The sequence below is a fragment of the Erinaceus europaeus genome, chromosome 18 (genome assembly GCF_950295315.1).
Source record: "Erinaceus europaeus chromosome 18, mEriEur2.1, whole genome shotgun sequence".
Classification (NCBI taxonomy): Eukaryota; Metazoa; Chordata; class Mammalia; order Eulipotyphla; family Erinaceidae; genus Erinaceus; species Erinaceus europaeus.
Window position 1 is genome coordinate 20,760,987 of NC_080179.1, and position 20,469 is coordinate 20,781,455.

General features: G+C 42.2%; 1 protein-coding gene across 1 annotated transcript in view; it reads right to left on the bottom strand.

The window, feature by feature from the left end:
- Window positions 1-20,469, bottom strand: part of MYO3B (myosin IIIB) — a 508,363-nt gene that overhangs the window by 178,991 nt on the left and 308,903 nt on the right. Inside the window, exons 25-27 of the mRNA XM_060177727.1 lie at window positions 19,596-19,707; window positions 18,533-18,695; window positions 16,576-16,656 (exon numbers count right to left, since the gene is read on the bottom strand). Coding sequence (XP_060033710.1) covers window positions 16,576-16,656; window positions 18,533-18,695; window positions 19,596-19,707 — 356 coding nt within the window. The remainder of the gene's footprint in view (window positions 1-16,575; window positions 16,657-18,532; window positions 18,696-19,595; window positions 19,708-20,469) is intronic.

Below are 20,469 nucleotides of genomic sequence, written 5' to 3' on the forward strand. Positions count from 1 at the left end.
GGTAATCATCTTGCAACATACTAAATCATTATGTGGTGCATCTAAAACTTATGCAGTGTTATTAATCAATTTAATCAGATTTTTAAAAATTTAGATCCTTTAATCCTAAAAAAAAAATCATTTGGAAACAGAGAGATAGGGAGAATGTATACCACAAAGGTTATATAAACAAAGGATTGTCAGGAACTACCAGAACCTAGGAGGGAGCAGAGACTTGCAAAGAATTTCTCTTTGGAACCTTCAAAGCCTAGCTGGGCCTGGAGAGATAACTGACATGCCAGGACCCCTGTGTGACCCGGGAGAAAGCCCCTTGCACTACACAGGAGTATCAGATCCCCAAGGAAGCTCAGGAAGAAAGGGAGGAAAAGAGGAAAGCAAAAAGGGAGGGAGGAAGGGAGGGAAAAAATTGCACCCAGTAATGATAAAGTCATGCAGGCACTGATGCTGATCCCCAACAATAATCCTGATCAAAAAAATAATAATAATTGATTTCTATTCTTTTATTTTTTTCCTTTAACAAGAGAGCAAAAGTTTAGACTTAAAGTCTTTCTCATGCCTGGCCTCTAAGGTCTCCATAGATCAGTCCAGCCGCCATGGGAGGAGGCTCAGACCAGGCCTTGCATTTGCTGACAGACAAAACATAGCCCAGGTGTTGTTTCCAGCAGCTGATTAGATTTCCTGGCTGGTGATCCAGCCTTCTCCGTCCTCTGATCCAATGGGCCTAGCAAAGAGTGTTTACCCTACCTGGCAGAGAAGACACATATAGAGGAGGGGCTCAAGTCCAGTCTTCCCCTTCTAGCTGCTGCTGCTCCATTGCACAAGGAGCTGATGATGGTTCTGGCTGGAGAGACAGCTAGATCCAGACTCCCAGAGAGATAAAGAACAGGAAAGCTTCCAGTGGAGGGAATGGGATATGGAGCTCTGGTGGTGGGAAATGTGTGGAATTTTATCCCTCTTATCCTATGGTTTTGTCGATATTTTCTACTTTATAAACAAATTAAAAGAAATCATCTTATCAGCACACTGAGGCTGACTGTAGGATGGGAGGCTCAAGAGACATATGCCCACCAAAATAACACAGAGAAAGTCAGATTCTTTTCTCAAAGAAAGGAAATTCATTAACACATTTTTTTCTTCTACAACTTGCACCAGAAGACCTGTCTTCCACCTTTACAACACAAAATAAATCTAGTAATTTTAGGCCTCCAAGACCATTTTCCACTTTGATTCCCCAAGACTTAATTCCAGTCATTATCCCAGTCAAACTTTGAATTCAAAGGAAGTCTTGCCTGATAATTATTTCCTCTCACTTAGAAGCTAAGGAGGGAGGTTTGCCTTTATCCTAGAGATCATTTCTTGCCTGCCCTGGAACTTCAATGTCTGGGGAATTTCCCATCTCTTCAAGTATTTAAGGACTTGTTGCTCTGTTCTCTTTCTGATTCCCATCAGCCTCAGGTGGGATTTTTTTTCCTTCCTTTTTGTGTCCTGACTGCTTTAAGAAAGAACTGAAGGTAGTTTCATAGACCCTTTGCTCTTTGCATTTAGCTGCCTTAGTGCTCTTCTTAAGTTTGTGGCAGGTGTGTGCACCCCATAATGACCCTGGGTCCATACTCCCAGAGGGCTAAAGAATAGGAAAGCTAGCAGGGGAGGGGATGGGATATGGAGTTCTGGTGGTGGAAATTGTGTGGAATTGTACCCCTATTATCCTATGGTTTTGTAAATATTTCCATATTATAAATAAAATTTTTTAAATGTTTTAAAAATACAAAAAAAATTCCTCTGTGTTTTATCTGATCATTCCAATTTCTACTTCCTACTTCCTCTGACAAACACTGATCTTTTTACTGTCTTCCTAGCTTTGCCATCACTATCATGTTACATACTTTGAAGCACGCAGCATACAGCACTGAAAATTGGCTTCTTACTCTCTTTCTTTTTAAAATGTATTTTATTTGTTTTACTTTAATGAAAGAGATATATACAGAAAGGCAGGGATAGAGATCAGAGTACTCTCAGCTCTGGCTTATGGTAGCGTGGGGGCGTGAACCTGGAACCATTCCTCCCTGAAAGCAATCACACTGTTACACTCTTGATTGGACCAAGGCAGAGTCTTAATGCTAAGGACCTCAGCACTGGACTGAGTAATTCTGGTCAATGGAGGTTGCACAGTGGAGTCCTCCTGGGCCTGTGGTATAAGCTCAAGATGAGATTTAAAAATTTTTTCCCTGCCTTTTTCTATACAGGAGCTGTATGGTCCTTGTGTATCTCTCTACTGATCATTCTCCCCTCCTACCCTTCTCGTAAATATACATGATTCTCCCCCACACCCTCCCCCCAAAAAAAAGAAACTCCTAAATATTCCTATCACACTACATTACTCTGCTCAGGATAAAACTAGAGGTCCACTTACTTTTTCTTGAAGCTTTCGCTGCAGTTGAAACTGCAGAGAAGTTGACTCTATCAATATCCCCCCTCCTTATTTAAAAAAAAGATTTATTAACTTATTTGAATTTGAGAGAGAAAGACAGAAATCAGAGCACTCTGGTACATGCAGCAATTAGGACTGAATCAGGAGTCGTAAGCATGTTAAGATCTGCACTCTGCCAACTGAGCTAATTTCCCAGATGTTAACCCTAACTTCTCTATCCAGCTATTCCTTTGACTATTGTCAACAGGAGGAATGGCAGGGGCTCTGCTTCCACTCCATGGGAAGAACTAGGTTATTACTGCTACAGTTGACCTGTCAAGGTAAGTTTTAAAAAGTTAATAGGGTTTATTAAAGTACTCATTAATACGTTGACTTCTTTTTATGAAAGCCTGTTCCTGCACTGGCTCATAGTGAGACTACCAACTTGCAATTGTGCCCTCCACGCTGTCTTCACTTCTGCTGTTTGCACTGATAGTAGAGTGTAGCAATGCAGATAGTGCCAGCTGTCATCATCTGAACCCTTTAACTAAATTACTCCTGTCTGGAAGATCTTGTACTATCCCAGTAAGGGGTCGAAACTGATGCCACTGGGACTATACCCGCCCCCCACCCCAATATTAATGACCGCTTTGTTTGGCTTTTAAGAATGTTCAGGAGGGACAGGCAGAAATACAAAATGTGTTACCACGGCAGTAGAAAAGTCACTGTGTTTATGTTGGAGTGCAGGGAGACCCAACAGCAGCATCAGCCACAAAATCAAGAAAAGTGAAGGGCAGAGAAGAGCTCTCTCCCTTTGGACATTTTGACCATTAGACAAGCGTGTGTTGTATCTAAAAAAAAAAAAAAAAAAAACTGAAGGAGGCTGTGCTGTGTCTCACCCAGTTAAAAGCACATGACCGTGTGCAAGGACCTGGGTTCAAGTCCCTGCTCCTCACCTTCAGGGGGTACGCTTCACGAGTGGTGAAGCAGGTTTGTAAGTGTCTATCTTTCTTTCTCCATCTTCCTCTCTCCTCTCAATTTCTCTCTGTCCTAGCAAATAATAATAATAATAATGATAATAGAAAAAGAAGAAAAAATGGCTGCCAGGAGTGGCAGATTTGTGTACAATGCTGAGCCCAGCAATAACCCCGGTGGCAATTAAAATAAAAAGTCAGTACTTGCTTTTTTTTTTTGTATTTAAATATGAAAATGACTCCAACTGGGGAAAAAAAAAAGAAAAGAAAGTTCTAAATGTTTAAAAAAAAACATTTGTTATCACCAAGAGCTGGAAACAAATCTACGTTAGCTGGCAATAGACAAAATTGAGGTACACTCATACACTGGAATTCTCCTCAGCAAAGAAAAAGAACCAGTAAGAAACACAATACTAGTGACACTAACACACACGGAGAGGAGAGAAATTGGTCTATAGCTGGCAGCCAGTGTTGGGTCTTTCTTTGGTTTCAAAACCGCTATAATCTTCGCACGACGCCAAACTTTGGGCATAGACTCAGATTCCAAGATGTGGGACAGGAATGAAGCGAGCCACTTCTTTGCCGCGAGACCCAGGTTAAGAATGAGTTCTGGGGTGATGTTATCATAGCCAGCAGCTGTTCCTGGTTTAACCCTCTTCAAAGCGTCTTCCAGTTCAGACAGTGTAAAGGGAGAGAGTTTTGGAGATGGACAAGATAACCGGAAGTGGGATGACCACTCATGGGAAATTTCTCTTTTCCAGACTGGGTCGATCTTAGCACGTCCAACTTGAGTTAGGTGACTGGCCACTGAGTTTGGAGATACGGGAGGATGGGAGACGGGAGGGGGTTGGCTACCGGCACCCAGTCTGTGAAGAAGCTTCCAGGCCTTCCTACTTGAGTGGGTGAAGTTCAGACTTTGCGTGAGTTGTTGCCAGCAGGCTTGGCGTGCTGCATCCAGGGAGGTAATGAGATGGTCAGCCACATCTGGGTCGCCCGACTCATCATACTGCTTTAGTAGTTGCTCGCATTCAGCATCAAGACAAGGCGTATAGTTAGCACGTCTCCCACGAGGAATGGCTTGGGAAGCTGCTTTGAAGATGGCTTGGCAGAAGCGCCTGTAGGAATCTTCAGAGGGGATAGAGTTAATTGGAATTGCAGGAATAGATTTGTTGGTAAGATCACTGAACAGACGCCAGTTTGCTTTCCAAAAGTTCCATCTTAGTTTCTCCGAGCACAGAATCAGTGGGAGCTGGAGACCAAGTGGATGATAGCTGGGTGGTGATGACTGTGCGGGAAGATCTTGAGAACTTGTCTCATAGGGGGAAAGGCTTGGCCGTTGACTGTGCTAATCCAGCACAGGTCGGGTGACGAGTCTTTATTCCATCTAGCACTGTGGAAAGAGCCTGGTTGTTTGGGATCGTATAATAGGGAGAGGTCATTCGCTGAAGCCCAGTCGGCTAAGATAGAGCCGTCAGCATGAGTGGAGGAATATCCCCAGTCTTGGTGATGACTATTAAAGTCTCCAACGTAAACGGCTGGGTGATTCGGGCTAGGCAGGACCTCGTTATCCCATGAGGCACTGGGAGGCTTATATATGTTGACGAGCTAAACTCCTTGAGAGGCTGCTTCTGTCACGTATTTCTCATCTTACAGAGAAATTCCTATCACCCGCCCAAGCTGGTTTCCGCCCAGGAAGATCTACCTGCGAACAAGCCCTGGCCCTCTCAACTTACATTGAAAATGGATTCCAGAAGAATTTAAAGACGGGTGCTATCTTTGTTGATCTCACAGCAGCCTATGACACGGTCTGGCACCGTGGTCTCCTGGTCAAGATCTCAAGATGCCTGCCTCCATGGGTGGCCAACACTATATCGTTTCTTCTCCAAAACAGAAGATTCCGGGTACATCTGGGTGACAAGTCTAGCAGATGGAGACTTGTCTCAAGTGGCCTCCCCCAGGGCTCTGTTCTGGCTCCTACACTATTCAATATTTACATCAATGACCTCCCAGAAACTTCTTCAAGGAAGTTCATCTACGCCGATGACATCTGCTGTGCAACTCAGGCATCAAAGTTCGACATCCTCGAGGAAACACTCACAAAAGACATGTCTCTGATATCTGATTACTGTAAAAAATGGCAACTAATTCCTAGCACTGCTAAAACGGTATCATCTGTTTTCCATCTACACCATGCCGCGACCTCGCATGAGCTTAATGTGCAGCTTGGCGATACGAGAATCCGGCATGAAGCCCAGCCAGTCTATCTTGGCGTAACTCTCGATCGCACTCTGTCATTTCACAAACATCTCATAAAAACTGCAGCAAAGGTGGTCGCAAGGAATAACATCATTGCAAGACTGGCCAGCTCCTCATGGGGCGCGAGCGCTTCCACACTACAATCATCATCTCTGGCATTATGCTATTCCACTGCAGAATACTGTGCCCCAGTATGGTTCCGTAGCCCCCATGTCCACTTGGTCGATTCCAAATTATATTCCTCCATGAGGATAATTTCTGGAACCATCCGTTCCACCCCGGTTCCATGGCTGCCAGTTCTTAGCAACATCGCCCCGCCATATATTCGTCGGGATGCGGCATCATCTAAGTTCATTTCCCACGTCTACACTCGACCGGACCTGCCAATATACGCGGATATCTTCGCCCGCCCTGTCCAACGCTTGACGTCTCGTCACCCAATCTGGTCCCCTACGCCTACACTGAACTACTCTGTTCCAGTCTCTTGGAAACAGAGCTGGCAGTCAGCTGAGGTAAAGAACAAACACCTCATCACAGACCCCTGCGAGCGTCAACCCGGCTTTGACCTAGCACGTTATGATTGGGCCCTCCTCAATCGCTATCGAACAGGCCATGGCCGGTGCACAGCTATGTTCCATCGCTGGGGAGCCAGAGACCACCCGAACTGCCCCTGCGGCTACAGACAGACTATGACCCACATAGTCAACGACTGCCACCTCTCCAGATTCAAAGGAGGTCTCGAAACTTTACATCAGGCTCAACCTGATGCTGTTGACTGGCTACGGAAGAAGGGCAAACGCTAGAAGAAGAAGTGACACTAAGATGCATTATGTTGTGGGAGGAGCCAAACTCAAAAGTCTATGTACTACAGGACTCCATTTGTATGATGTTTTAGAAAAGACAAAATTAACAAGACAGAAAAATCCAGCTGTGGTAGCCAGGACCTGAGAGCACAGGAGGGACTGATCACAAAATATTCATGAGAGAACTTGCTATAAATGTTCTCCTCCTCCTCCTCTTTTTTTTTTTATGTGAAGGGGATCTATATGTATGCCCAATTTTATTCAATTTATTCAATTTTATAAATTTTATTTATAGAGAATTACTATATGTGAATTTTCCTTCACCAGTATGGCTTGTAAAAAGTTTCCAGAATTAAAATCCATCAAAGAACAAAAGACAAAAGCCTCCTTCTCAAACTGAATTGCTCCTGCAAAGCAGGATCCAATCACTTTTCATCAGTTAGGAGCAATGAGCCCGCTGGGGATAGCCTTGCTGTTGACAAGGGTTCCTTCACAACCATTTGCATCATTGACCATAGCTGGTTTTGACACTAAGCACTTGGCTCAAGTCTATGAAAATAGCAGGCTCCGGTTGTTTGTACATCTCAACCGTCACAACTTTATTGATGAGAATGGCTACCAGCTGTCACCTCTGCCTCCGCCTCTGTGCTTGGTGATTCAGACTTCATGGCCACAGAAAATCAAGCCAGGATCCTGCTATGGTGCTTCATGTTGGGGCTTGAACTCCTGGCCAGATGGCTATTGCTCAGCTGTCACACTGCCAGTCATCCGTCACTGTACGTTAGATGTGATCGGCACACAGGTCTTCCAACTCTTCAGACATCTGAAGGTGACTTGCTTTCCACAACAGCAGGCAGCAAATCTGGGTGGTATTTAACTCCTGGATTTTAGAGTTTCTGACTTTGCAGAGTAGATGAATTGGGGACTTAGCATTTTACAGAACAAATTTTCAAATTTGTGAAAAAGAACATCAGTAGCACCAAAGTCTTAACAATTTTGAGGCCACTGAAAAATTTGTCTATACAAGTGAGTCAAGTTCTTGACACAGTGGAACACCGCTCTTCACAAAAGCAAAAAAAAAAAAAAGTCATCTGAAATCTTTCATACATTGCTATTTGAATTTTAGACTATTAAGCTGTCCTCACTTCAACAGCACATATACCAGACTTGGAATGATACAGAGATTAGCATGACCACTGTATGAATTTTTACACTATCAAATGAACAAAATGTAAGCTCATATTTGAAAAACTGTAACTTTTATAAAAATTTCCTGTAATTTCACTTGTGATTTGACAGGTATTATATTTCTCCTAAAGTGAGAGAAATAGTCTCATCTTTTTAATGCTATTATCAAATAATCATAAAAATTATTTCATAGGCTATTTTTCCAGAGAAGTAGTTACTTAGGAAGGGTAAATATAAAGAAGGAAATCATATTAGCTGATTATGGAGGTACCGTCCTGGATACTTTGCATCTCATATTTGCTATAATCTTCACAGAAATCCTGAGTATTAGGCCTTCTTGATGAGTGCCACTTTATGTCTGGGAAAACTAAGGTTCAGAATTTAAGTGACTTTCCCTGTGACATATGGGAAATGGAGGGAGAGCTTCGATTTAAAGACAACTGTTTTTATTCTAATGTGTACACATTTAGGATACCATATGAAACTCATCCCAAAGTTTTAATTTTTATGTTATAGCCAAGATGGAAACCAATAGCAGAGTGTAGCCTGGTAGAAAAGCCAATGGGTAAAGACTCATAGAAAGTCTCTGGGGAGTCGGGCAGTAGCTCAGCAGGGTGAGCACATGCAGCACAAAGCGCAAGGACCTGCGTAAGGATCCTGGTTCGAGCCCCCAGCTCCCCACCCGCAGGGAAGTCCCTTTACAGGCAGTGAAGCAGGTCTGCAGGTGTCTCTCTTTCTCTCCCCCTCTCTGTCTTCCCCTCCTCTCTTCATTTCTCTCTGTCCTATCTAACAATGAGGACATTAATTACAACAACAATGGTAACTAAACAATAGTAAAAAAAAAAAAACAAGGACAACAAAAGGTGAAAATAAATAAAAATTTAAAAGTTAAAAAAAATAAGTCTCTGATACAAATTCTTTTTTATTTTTCCTCTACAGTCATCACTGGGGTTAGTGCCTGTTCTTCAAATCCACCACTCCCAATAGCTATCTTTTCTTTTCTTTTTCTTTCATTCTCTGTCTCTCTCTCTTTCTTTCTTTCTTTCTTTGTTAGAGATAAGTTGAAAGGGAAAGGACAGGGGAAGAGAGAAAGATATGTATTGTGCTGCTTCAATGCTTGGAAGTTTCCCTCCTGCATGTGGGGACCAAGGGCTTGAACCTAAGTCTCTGCACACTGTAATATTTGTGCTGTACTGGGTACACCACCACTCAGTCCTGATACCAATTCTTAAGTCTATGCAACACACATATAAGGAGAAACAATTTATTTAAACTCTCTGCTTCTGTTTCATCTGTGAAGGGAGGAAACAAAACTTGCAATTCTTTTTCTTTTTTTTTTTTTTTTTAGTGCTTTACTTTGTTAATGTCTTAATGTAAACTTTTTTTTTCTTTATTGGGGGGATTAGTAGTTTACAGTCAACAGTAACATACAGTAGTATGTACATGTTTAACATTTTTCAGCTTTCCACATAACAATTCAATCTCCACTAGGTCCTCCTCTGCCATCATGTTCCAGGACCTGAACCCTCCCCACCACCCCACAGTCTTTTACTTTGGTGCAACACACCAACTCCAGTCCAAGTTCTGCTTAGTGTTTTCTTATTTTTTCAATTTCTTATTAAAATTATTATTAGTGATTTAGTAATGATCGACAAGATTGTGGAATAAGAGAGGTACAATTCATACAATTCCCATCACCAGAGTGCATATCCCTCCCCTCTATTGAAAGTTTCCCTAGTCTTTATCCCTTTGAGAGTATGGACCAAAGAACTCTATGGGGTGCAGAAGGTCTGAGGTTTGGCTTCTGTAATTGCTTCTCTGCTGAAAATGGGCATTGACATGTTGATGTATACCCCCAACCTCTCTATCTTTCTCTAATGGGGCAGGGATCTGGGGAGGTGGAGTTCCAGGACACACTTGTGAAGTTGTCTGCCCAGGGAAGGCAGTTTGGCATCATGGTATTATTTTTCAGCTTCTGTCTATGAGTGAGATCATCCCATATTCATCCTTCTCTTTCTGACTTATGTCACTTAACATGATTCCCTCAAGCTCCATTCAAGATGAGGTTAAGAAAGTGAAATCATCATTTTTAATAGCTGAGTAATACTCCATTGTGTATATATACCACTACTTTCTCAGCCACTCATCTGTTGTTGGACACCTGGGTTGCTTCCATAAAACCTGCATTTCTTTAAATAGAAGTTGTTTGAAGGAGGGGGGAAAAAGTGGTTACATTTGCTATAGAACAATCATCTCTCTCTCTCTCTTGTCTCTCTGTCTCTCTCTCTCTCTCTCTCTGTCTTTTGTACTGTTTGGTTGTATTCTAAATAGCTAATAAGGGTTATAAAATGTGATAGCTCATTTAATGATTTTAAATTTTAAAAAAACCTTGAAACTGCAAATGTATGTTACGAAGTAACAGCAACTTGAATGTGTCCTTGGCCATAGAATATGGCCCCACTCCAAAGTATTAAGGTAAATAAACCATGTGGATCACTCACTACCTCTTTGTAGCAAGATTCTGGAGCTTTGTATGAAGTTCATAATGGGAAACCTGACTCTTAATTGTAAAAGACTTTGACCATGAGCTTTCTCTGAATTTTTTTTAATCTTGAGTTCTGGTAATGCTCATTGAGGTGCCAGAGTATTGTCTTAAGCACATTTCCACAGTGTCATTGTGTCATCAGACACTAATATATCTCACGTTTACTTTGGCTTTGTAGCTTCCTTTCTATGCATCAGCTGAATAGTACCCTGACTTATGCATGTTTAATTCAAATATGGACAATAATATGGACTGCAGAGCAAAGGACATTCCCCCTCAATTTTAAAAATTTTAAAAGAGTTTCTGATTTATACAAGTAGTAGCCTTTGAGGGAGAGCATATTTTATAGCCCTCTCTCTCACTCACTATGTGTGGTGTTAAAATCCAACCCTCCCCCCATGTAAATTGGTCCAACCCCTGTGGAGAACAGTCTGGAACTCTCAGAAGGCTAGAAATGGACCTACCCTATGATCCTGCAATTCTTCTCCTGGGGATATATCCTAAGGAACCCAACACACCCATCCAAAAAGATCTGTGTACACATATGTTCTCAGCAGCACAATTTGTAATAGCCAAAACCTGGAAGCAACCCAGGTGTCCAACAACAGATGAGTGGCTGAGCAAGTTGTGGTCTAGATACACAATGGAATACTACTCAGCTATTAAAAATGGTGATTTTACCATTTTCAGCTTATCTTGGATGGAGCTTGAAGAAACCATGTTAATTGAAATAAGTGAGAAACAGAAGGATTATTATTATTATTATTATCACTCTCAGGAAGAAGCTGAAAAACAAGATCAGAAGAGAAAACACAAGTAGAACCTGAACTGGTTCTACACAAGTAGAACCCACTGGGGTGGGTCGGGGGAGAGTACAGTTCCAAAAGGACAGGACCTAGTGGAGGTTGTATTGTTATGTGGAAAACTGGGAAATGTTATGCATGTACAAACTACTGTACTTACTATCGAATGTAAAACATTAATTCCCAATAAAGAAATTTAAAAAAAAATCCTCTCCCTCCAACTCCCTCTGTCCTCCCTCCCCCACATGCATTGTAACACACACTTTGATCTGGGTGAAAAAGAAAATGAGAAAGAGAGAGAGAGAGAGAGAGAGAGAGAGATATTTTAAATGAGAGGGACTGTTTTAAAATCATTGCTTCAAAAACTCAAAAAAATGAGACTTTGTAGGTTGTTTAAAAGTCCCCTGCAGGTTGTCTGTTTGGTTGTATTTACTGGAGAGTATATGGCTTTTTAGTTGTCTGACACTTAAGAGCTTGCTTAAACATAGTATCTTCCCAGACAATACTTTCAGCTCACCTGCATGTTAGTTGTTGGCCTCACACAAAAATTAGTAAACTCATGGGCTCCATGGAATGTACCTAAAATAGACTTCCTAGCTTTTTCCAATGTGAAGACCCCAAATCGTCTATAATCTTACCTTTAGGTCCCTGATTATTAAACAGTTGGTTCTGCTTTAAATCTTAATGCTTTTCAGCCACCATGTTGCAGATGTTACCAAGATGCCAACCTGACTTCCATGGGCAGAAAACCTCACCATTATGTCCTGGAGCCCCACCTCCCCAGAGCCCTTCTCCACTAGGGAAAGATAGAAACAGGCTTGGGATATGGATCGACCTGTCAACACCTGTGTTCAGTGGAGAAGCAATTATAGAAGCCAAACCTCCCACCTTTTGCACCCTATAAAGATCTTTGGTCCATACTCCCAGAGGGGGAAAAAAAATAGGGAAACATCCAATAAAGAGGATAGGATATGGAACTCTGGTGGTGGGAATTATATGGAATTGTTCTCCTTTTATCCTACAATCTTGTCAGTCAAGATGACCTCACCAACATGTCCTGGAACCTCACTTCTTCAGAGCCTCACCCCACCAGGGAAAGATAGAAACAGTCTGGGGGTATGGATCACCTGCCAACGTCCATGTCCAGAAGAGAAGCAGTTAAAAAAGTCAGATCTTCCACCTTCTGTCCCCCATAAAGAATTTTGGCCCATACTCCCAGATAGATAAATAATAGGGGTGTTTCCAATGGAAGGGATGGAACACAGAACTCCGGTGGTGGGAATTGTGTGGAATTATCCCCCTATTATCTTACAATCTTGTTGATCATTATTAAATCACTAATAAAAAATATTTTTAAAAAAGATGAGTAACAGTTAGGTTTTATTAACTTTTACCCCATCTGACCAAACACTATAATGTACAATCTCACACTTCTGATTTAAAAGTGAATGCATAATTTTTTGACATTTTTAAGACTGTGCTTTCTTACAAGAGCCTACCATCAGCATTAGCCTGTAAGAAAACATTCCAGTTCTCACTAATATGACATTAAAACTTACTGCCACCCCAAAATGAACTATACTTTTACTTGGGATGCTCAGATCCCTCTCCTAAAGCCCCTCCCCCCAACATCTCATAAGTCTCCTTTTACAGGTAAAGTGTTGTTCACACAAGAAGTATGAGCGTGTATCGAGGGTATTTTTTCCCCTGGTTTATTCTCTCTTCCAGCATTTGATCACTGACTGGTGAACTGTTTGGGTGCTCAGAGATCTCTAGACCACCAGCTCATGTATTTGAAAGGCATCTGTTTATTTTGAAAATGCAAATGTGGCCTACCTCAAAGACTGACAGGCAAGAAATGACCCACTGAGTAAGGGGAGAGGTTTCCAATCTGGAGTCCTGTTCCTCCCTCTATCACACAGAGATCACTGGCTGTCAGAACCACTTACCTTACAAGCTCCTGGAATCTGAGAGAAGGGCCCACAAAGAAAAGGAGCAGTCTACCCCCCTCTCCTCACTTCAGCCAAGCTGATAATTTCTCACCTAGTTTAACATTATGATGAGGTCATTTATGAAAGGACTCTGAGTCTTTATAAAAGCAACTCCTAGACTGAGGGCTGCCTGGAGGAGGGCCCCCTAGCAGGGACACTGGCCTCCTAACAGGGGAGGGCTGGTACTGGGGATGGATTCCGGGAGAAAGCCCCGGGAAGGTTAATACCAAGACTTTGATCTCTGTCAAGGCATACCAGCAAGAATTAATTTACATTTCAGATGAAAAAGATTGACAGCATGAAAAGCATCTTGTTTCTGGTATGTGAATGTGCCGTAATAGATCGGGAATTCTGAAAGGAAGTTCTGAGGAAGCTAAAGGGATAAGCCGCTCGGCTGCTTTTATTGGGAAAGAGATGAAAGGAAAACAAATTTCAATATGCGCTGCTCTGTAGCAACATGTAGGCCAAATGCTTCCTAAATTTCAAGGGCTGCTATTTTCAAAATATATAACACATCTTAACCACACAGTTTAAAACAAAATGACGATGGGCCAGAAAATGACTGTATACAAATGCATTCCACAGAATCTAAGTTTCAAATGCAACAATTTACCGAAAACAAATAAACTGAAGACTAATCTAAGAAAAACAACCAGAGTGGTTATGCTGTGACAACATCCTTAAACTACTGAGGTTTTTTTCTACCAGAAAACGACCTAGTGGCATGAAGAGAAACATACTGAGGGGAGCAGGGGTGATTTTTGGGAAGTGTACACCCCAAGACACATGCTGGAAGGGGTTGCTTTGCTCTTTTGGATAAGCACAACCATGATATTTGATTTTTTTTTTAAATGTATTATTATTTTTTTATTTATTGGATAGAGACAGCCAGAAATGAGAGGGGAGGGGGTGATAGAGAGAGAGAGAGAGAGAGAGAGAGAGAGAGAGACACCTGCAATACTGCTTCACCACTCATAAAGCTTTCCCCCTGCAGGTGGGAACCAGGGGCTCGAACCTGGGTCCTTGAATATTTTAACGTGTGTGCTCAACCAGGTGCACCACCACCCGGCCCCTGATATTGGATTCTAAAGATAAAGAAAACATTTTATCTTTTGGGTCATAATTGCAGGGACTTTGTTTTTCCTGGCTGTCTTTTTTTTAACGACAGAAAGCCCACAGACCCACATTTCCCCCAGTGTCACAGCAGTACTCTCATGTAATGTACCTCAGGTTCAAACCTGGGTCAAAGCAGATGCTCTCCAGGATGCGCTATCTTGCCAGTCCCAAGGAAAACCATTCATAGGTAAAAATCAACTGCCTATACATTTACAAACATCATTACGCTAAAAGGAGATCAGCACCTCCTTTCCTGCCCAGGATATAAATTGAGTAGCCCAGAGACTTCCTCTGCTTTTGCTCTGGCTGCCCCCTTCTACATCAAGAGGGAGAGAAGAGGAGGAAGTGTTAAGTGCCACCCTCAATGCTTTCAAGCCTGCCAACCCCCTGCAGGCTTAGTGGAAGTTCCCAGTGCCCTGTGATAAGTGGAAGCACCAGCTGCCAGCCCAAGGAGGCGCTGCTGAAAAAGATGTAATCATGACTATCCTGATGTGATGACAAAGCCATCCTGTCTGTTTTGATCAGGCATTCACCCACTTGGCATTGACTGAGCAGTAGTAGGTAGTTCTCTGAAGATTATTTTTTCAGAGGGGGATATTGGATTTAGGAGCCTACATGTTGGACTCAGTAGACCAACAGTATATGAGTTCAAAGTTTATATTTTGAGACAGATGTTGGGCTTTGGGTCAAACACTTCAAAAACTAGCCCAGTATCTTCTATTGACAGGGCACTATAGTGTGTGTGTGTGTGTGTGTGTGTGTGTGTGTGTGTGTGTGTGTGTGTGTGTGTGTGTGTGTGTTCTAAGTGGGCATGTAGGAACAAATGCACTTTTGGTTGTGTTTTCTTAGCAGCAACTAGAATTGCATCTTTCTACAGGAGGCTTTGAAGTTTTAGAGCTTAGAATTCCTAAGGGTTGTACATAAACACCATTCCCACCACCAAAAGACTGTGTCCCATCACCCTCCCCCACATAAAGCTGAACATCCACCCTCATCCTCCACCCAGGGTTTTTACTTTGGTGCCCTACTCCAGATTCAGGGGAATGGTGTTTATGTACACGCCTATCAATTTGTAATCATATAAATCACTAATTAATATGAGGGGGAAAATTGATTGAATGTCCCAAACTTTTTAAAGCACAGACTGAGTCTTTTTAATACATAGGCTGAGTCTTTGATATGCTGACTCTCTTAAAAGCTTAGTCCAGGGAGAACAAAAGCATCTGGTGGCATAGCTATATACAAATAATGTCAAAGGACATAAAATATGGTTATGGTGTGTATGATACAGCAAATCCTAACAGAGGGATTTTTCAGAGTTAACCCAATTGCCAAACAATGTGATTATTGCAATAACTATCTATTGTAAAAAAAAAAAAAAAGAATTCATAAAGGTTGGTGTTAGAAGTTGCACATTTGCAGTTATATGCATTAAAGCCCACCCTCCCAAATATCTTGGCTTTGAATGAAGATAGCAGTCTTCTGTGACGGCAACAGAGTTCTGAGGAGAATCCCTGGAGCCCAACTCAGAGCAGGGTCCTGTGAGAAGAGGTTACCCCTCTGTTTTATTTTTTAAGATTCCAGCACAGGACTAGCTGAAACCTTATTTCTTGCCCTGCTACTGGATCCAGTGGACTGGTCACTTCTCTCTCAGTCTGTGTCCAGTTTCACCTGCTCCCAGGGTTCCTGGCGTGTTCAGGGTCCCGTTTCTTCCAGGGCCTCAATCAGGCATATATATATATATATATATGTGGCTTCAAATGCTAGAGTGAGCTGGCCTGACAGCCTCTTGTGGATATTACTGTGTGCAGGAAAGCTGAGTGATCTAGGAGCCAGGGCGGGGCTGGGTGAACAGGAAACAAAGCTAACAGTGCTCGGACAGTCAGAGCCCAGTCAGTCCCACGACCCCCTTGTGTTCACCCTGTGGAGCCCTGGGGGGGGTCACCTTCACCACAACCTGGGTGTGGAGAACCCAGCCTGCAGGGAGTTTCCCAACCTCTCCAATCTAAGTAATGCTAGAAGAACAGGTCTATAGTCAGAGAAATTCCAAGATTTGTAACATTTTTTAGAGTTCTTACTTAGCCAGATCCTTCATTTTATAGTTGAACGGCATTTGTCCCACGGACAGGGTGTGAAGTACACTCTGTCCAAACTGCCTGTGTTCAGCATTGGTTCTATCACTGACCAGATGTGTGGTTGTGGATACAGTACTACTCATCTCTAGGCCTCTGTTTTCCACTCTACAGAATTGGGAATATAAATGTATCTACTCCATGCATCCATGACCGTGGAAGGCAAGCAACAAATACTTGGTGTTAGTCTCTGAGTCACCAGAGGGGGTGTGTCCAAATAAGCACCAGAACCCCTCCTCAAGTGCCTGACTCACACTCCAGTGCTCCTGAATTATTAACCTTTCGGCTTTTCACAAACTCATATGAACTTAATCACAGAATATTTCCAAGTGGACGCTATGGAAATGATGTTTTAATTACCTGCTTGAATATGAACAGCAGACTCACTCCTTCTGTTGCTTATTTTCTTGACTTTCCTCCGAGCATCATATCCTCTCCAGGCTAAAAATATAAAGCCATGTGCTAGGAATGACATTAATTTAGGAACGTGCCAGAGAATTGATAGAAGCTGTTTCCCTCCCACCCCCTCCCCCCTCCTTCTTTCTCACCGAACAAATAAGCAGAGATACGTGAGCAATGATGGGGAAGAGGGGCCTCTCTGTACTCTCAGCTTGGCCTCTGAGATGCTTTTGAGAAGAAATTATTGTCATGTAGGCAGTGAGTTTCCAGAACACTATGGATTCCACTTAAGAACCACTTGGAGTGGGGCAGAGGGTGGCACACCTGGTTAAATGCACACATTACAATGCACAAGGAACTGGGTTCAAGCCCCCAGTCACCACCTGCAGGGGGAAAACTTCAGGAGCTATAAAGCAGGGCTGCAGGTGTCTCTCTATCTCTCTCCCTCTCTGTCTCCCCCTTCCTTCTCAGTTTCTGTCTGTCTCTATCCAATACAAATACATAAAAAAATATTTTAAAAGAAATCACTTGGGTCTCCTGCCCTAGGCAAGGTGGTTTTCCTTCCTACCTCTTCATAGAGGAAGCTCTATCTTCAGGACTTGGCAAAGTGAGAAAGAATTAGAATAGCCTTGCCTATTCTTTATTTTTATTGAGAGGAAGGTATAAACATGAACTTTGAAGGAAAGTGACAAAAAAAAGGTGTGGTGTTAAGAGGCATACTTGCCTTTGGTGAGGGTGAACCATGTGAGAGGAATGTGCTAAGGAAGGGGACAATGTTGATGGGAAAACACACACACACACACACACACACACACACACACACAGACTATGGATGAAAAGAAGAGAAAATGAGACTCTGGTAGATCGAGAATTAGGACTTTCAGCCATAGCCAGGAATACAGCTATTTTTTCTTTTTACTAACCACCATGAGTAACACAGCTTCCCATGTTGCTGAGAGAGGTGATGAGGTCTAGCGTAAACATTACCATCCAGAGTTAGGAGAGGACAAAGGACGTAACTGGGTCAATGTTCAAAACCTGGCACTTGCGCAGCCACTCAGCAACAGCACAGGAATGCACGTGACACACACATATGTGCAAGGAGGCAGTGACAGGGCTGAGTGCATGATACAGTCTAGTGACGTGTTCCTGTGGGTTGTAAGTTCTCTCAGTACTACAAAAGCTTCTGCAAGTACATTACTAACTCTGAAGGTGAAAACCAGGTATCAGCCCTGAAGTATGTAAGTCAGTCATCTGAGAGTTGGGGGCAGATGTGTGTGTGTGATGGGTGTTTTGTAACTATTCCCCCAATACTACTTGTATCTTGTCATCACAGTGCCTTGTGGTGGGTGACTTAACTGCTTATCAGAAAATAGGTCAGGATTTGGGTGGTCTTGCTCATGCTATATTCTCATGAGCTCATGCAGAGCCAGGCCTGAGTTAGAAAATAGATAAATGGGGGTCGGGCGGTAATGCAGTGGGTTAAGCACGCATGGTGCAAAGCACGAGGACCGGAGTAAGGATCCTGTATTGAGCCCCTGGCTCCCCACCTGCAGGGGGGTCGATTCACAGGTGATAAAACAGGTCTGCAGGTGTCTGTCTTTCTCTCCCCCTCTGTCTCCCCTCCTCTCTCGATTTCTCTCTGTTTTATCTAACAACAACAATAGCAATGACAACAACAACAAGGGCTACCAAATGGGAAAAATGGCCTCCAGGAGCAGAGGATTTGTAGTATAGGCAACGAGCCCCAGCAACAACTCTGGAGGCAAAAAAAAAAAAAAAAGGAAAGAAAAAGAAAATGGATAAATGTTTGCTGGGACAAGGTTGGGAGTGAGGAGGAAAGATAGGATGAGAAGAAACTACCAGAGAAGCAACAGGGGAGAGGGCCTTGGTATATATGGAATCCAGGACCCCTTACCTGACTGGATGATAATGGCACCCTTTTCTCTCTTCTCTTTGACTCTTTTGTATCTTCTGGCTCCCAGCCACCCCTTGGTATATGCCTGCAGCACCACCACTCTGCCAATGACTTCTCGAAGTAACAAATTTAACTGCTCGACGTGATAATATTTGAGAAAAACCTGAAAGGAGACATTATTTTGGGCATTATACTTGTGCTCCCAAATGTTTCCAATTTCTTTCTCCTCCAGCATAATTTTAATATAAATACTTATGCCACTATTCAAATAATATTTGCAGTGACTTGAGTTATACTAATGCTGCTGATGATTTCTTGGAAGCAAATATAATTTCTCTTCTAAGGTCAAGCCAGTCCTTGACTATGGCTGTAAACAAAAAGGTGAACAGAGTCTACGGGGATCCCAAATGTTCTTCAAGCATATTACACTTCTGCCAGAAGTCACATTTCTTTGGCTTGATCTCCCCTCTCCTACAGCCTCTGGTTAAGGAGCTAACCAATGGAACTGACCCACAGCCAACAGTGAAAGTCCAGAGGTAAAGAAACCTGGATAACTCGTGGCAAACATCGTTGTGGCTATAAACATTCAAGCTAAGATAAACTTTTTAAAGGTCCAGAGTGGATCGTACTTACCTGGAGTCCTGTAGGGGGTGTAAATGTGAAGCTGCACACACTGAGACTACTAATCAGGCTATGCAATAACTAACGCGAGTTTAATACAAAATGGACAAAGCAGTAAAAGATGTTCATTTTTTGGTCATAATATGATTTGCGTATTTGCATGTGGTGCTTGGCTATGCATGACTGGAAAAAAAGAACATTTCGGAGTGAACTTCAAGGTCTCACTCTAGACATGTGAAATGACTCTCAGTATGCAGAACAGAAAGAAAAACCTCCTCCTTTAGCCCATGAGGCTCCAGAAATAACCTACGACTAACGTAGATCATAGGTTGAGGCCTTGTCTACTAAACTACCCAGCAGAGCCACTTAACTCACTAGCAAGAGATAAAAGTACACAGAAGATACCACAGGTAACAATTGGAACAAGAAAGAAAGAGACTACCTTTGTTTTTCCCAGCACCCAGTGATCTAATCTGGACTTTTTCAAGATAGCAATACAGCTTTCTTTGCTAGCAGGAGGTGTTTGATGTGCTTTGAATGCCAAGTAATAATATCTGCAAAACAAAAGCATAGGACAAAACATTATTCGTTACCATTTGATACAGTGCAGTAGAATTGCTCTGGGCCCATCCACATGCTTTGCTTTTTTAATAGTAAATATTTTATGAGCACCAATGATAGTGAACTAGGTAGTGGAAGATAAACTATTTACATCTCTTGGTTCTTACCTACTTTCATATTTTCTAGTATGTGCATTTCCTTTTTAATACTGTTTTGTGCTGGGGAGACAGCATAATGGCTATGCAAAAAGACTTTCATGCCTTGAGGTTCTGAAGTTTCAGGTTCAAAACCTTGCACCACCATAAGCCAGAGCTGAGCAGCACTGTGGTCTCTCTATCTTTCTCTTTGTATCTCTCTCTCTCATTAAAAATAAATAAATAAATAAATAAATAGAATATTTATTAATATTGTTTGGTAATTCATATTCAATAGATACTTGTTTTTTTTTCTGCATGCCTATTTAGAAATCTCTCCTAGTAAAAGTCATCATTTAAAATGTTTATATTACTATAATCAAAATCCTCTGTAATTCCATTGTATAAATTTTGATTCCACTTTGAAAAGTTCCATCGGAAGCCATTTGTGGATAGTGGGAGTGATCATAGCCCAGTACTCCTGGATCTTTTTAAAATTTAAATCTATTTTTATTGACAACATTGTTTTATAATACTTTTAAATTTCCAGAGTTTAATCTCTATATGTGTGCATATGTCTCCCCACATCCACCACAGAAACTAGTGCCATTTTTGTGTCCA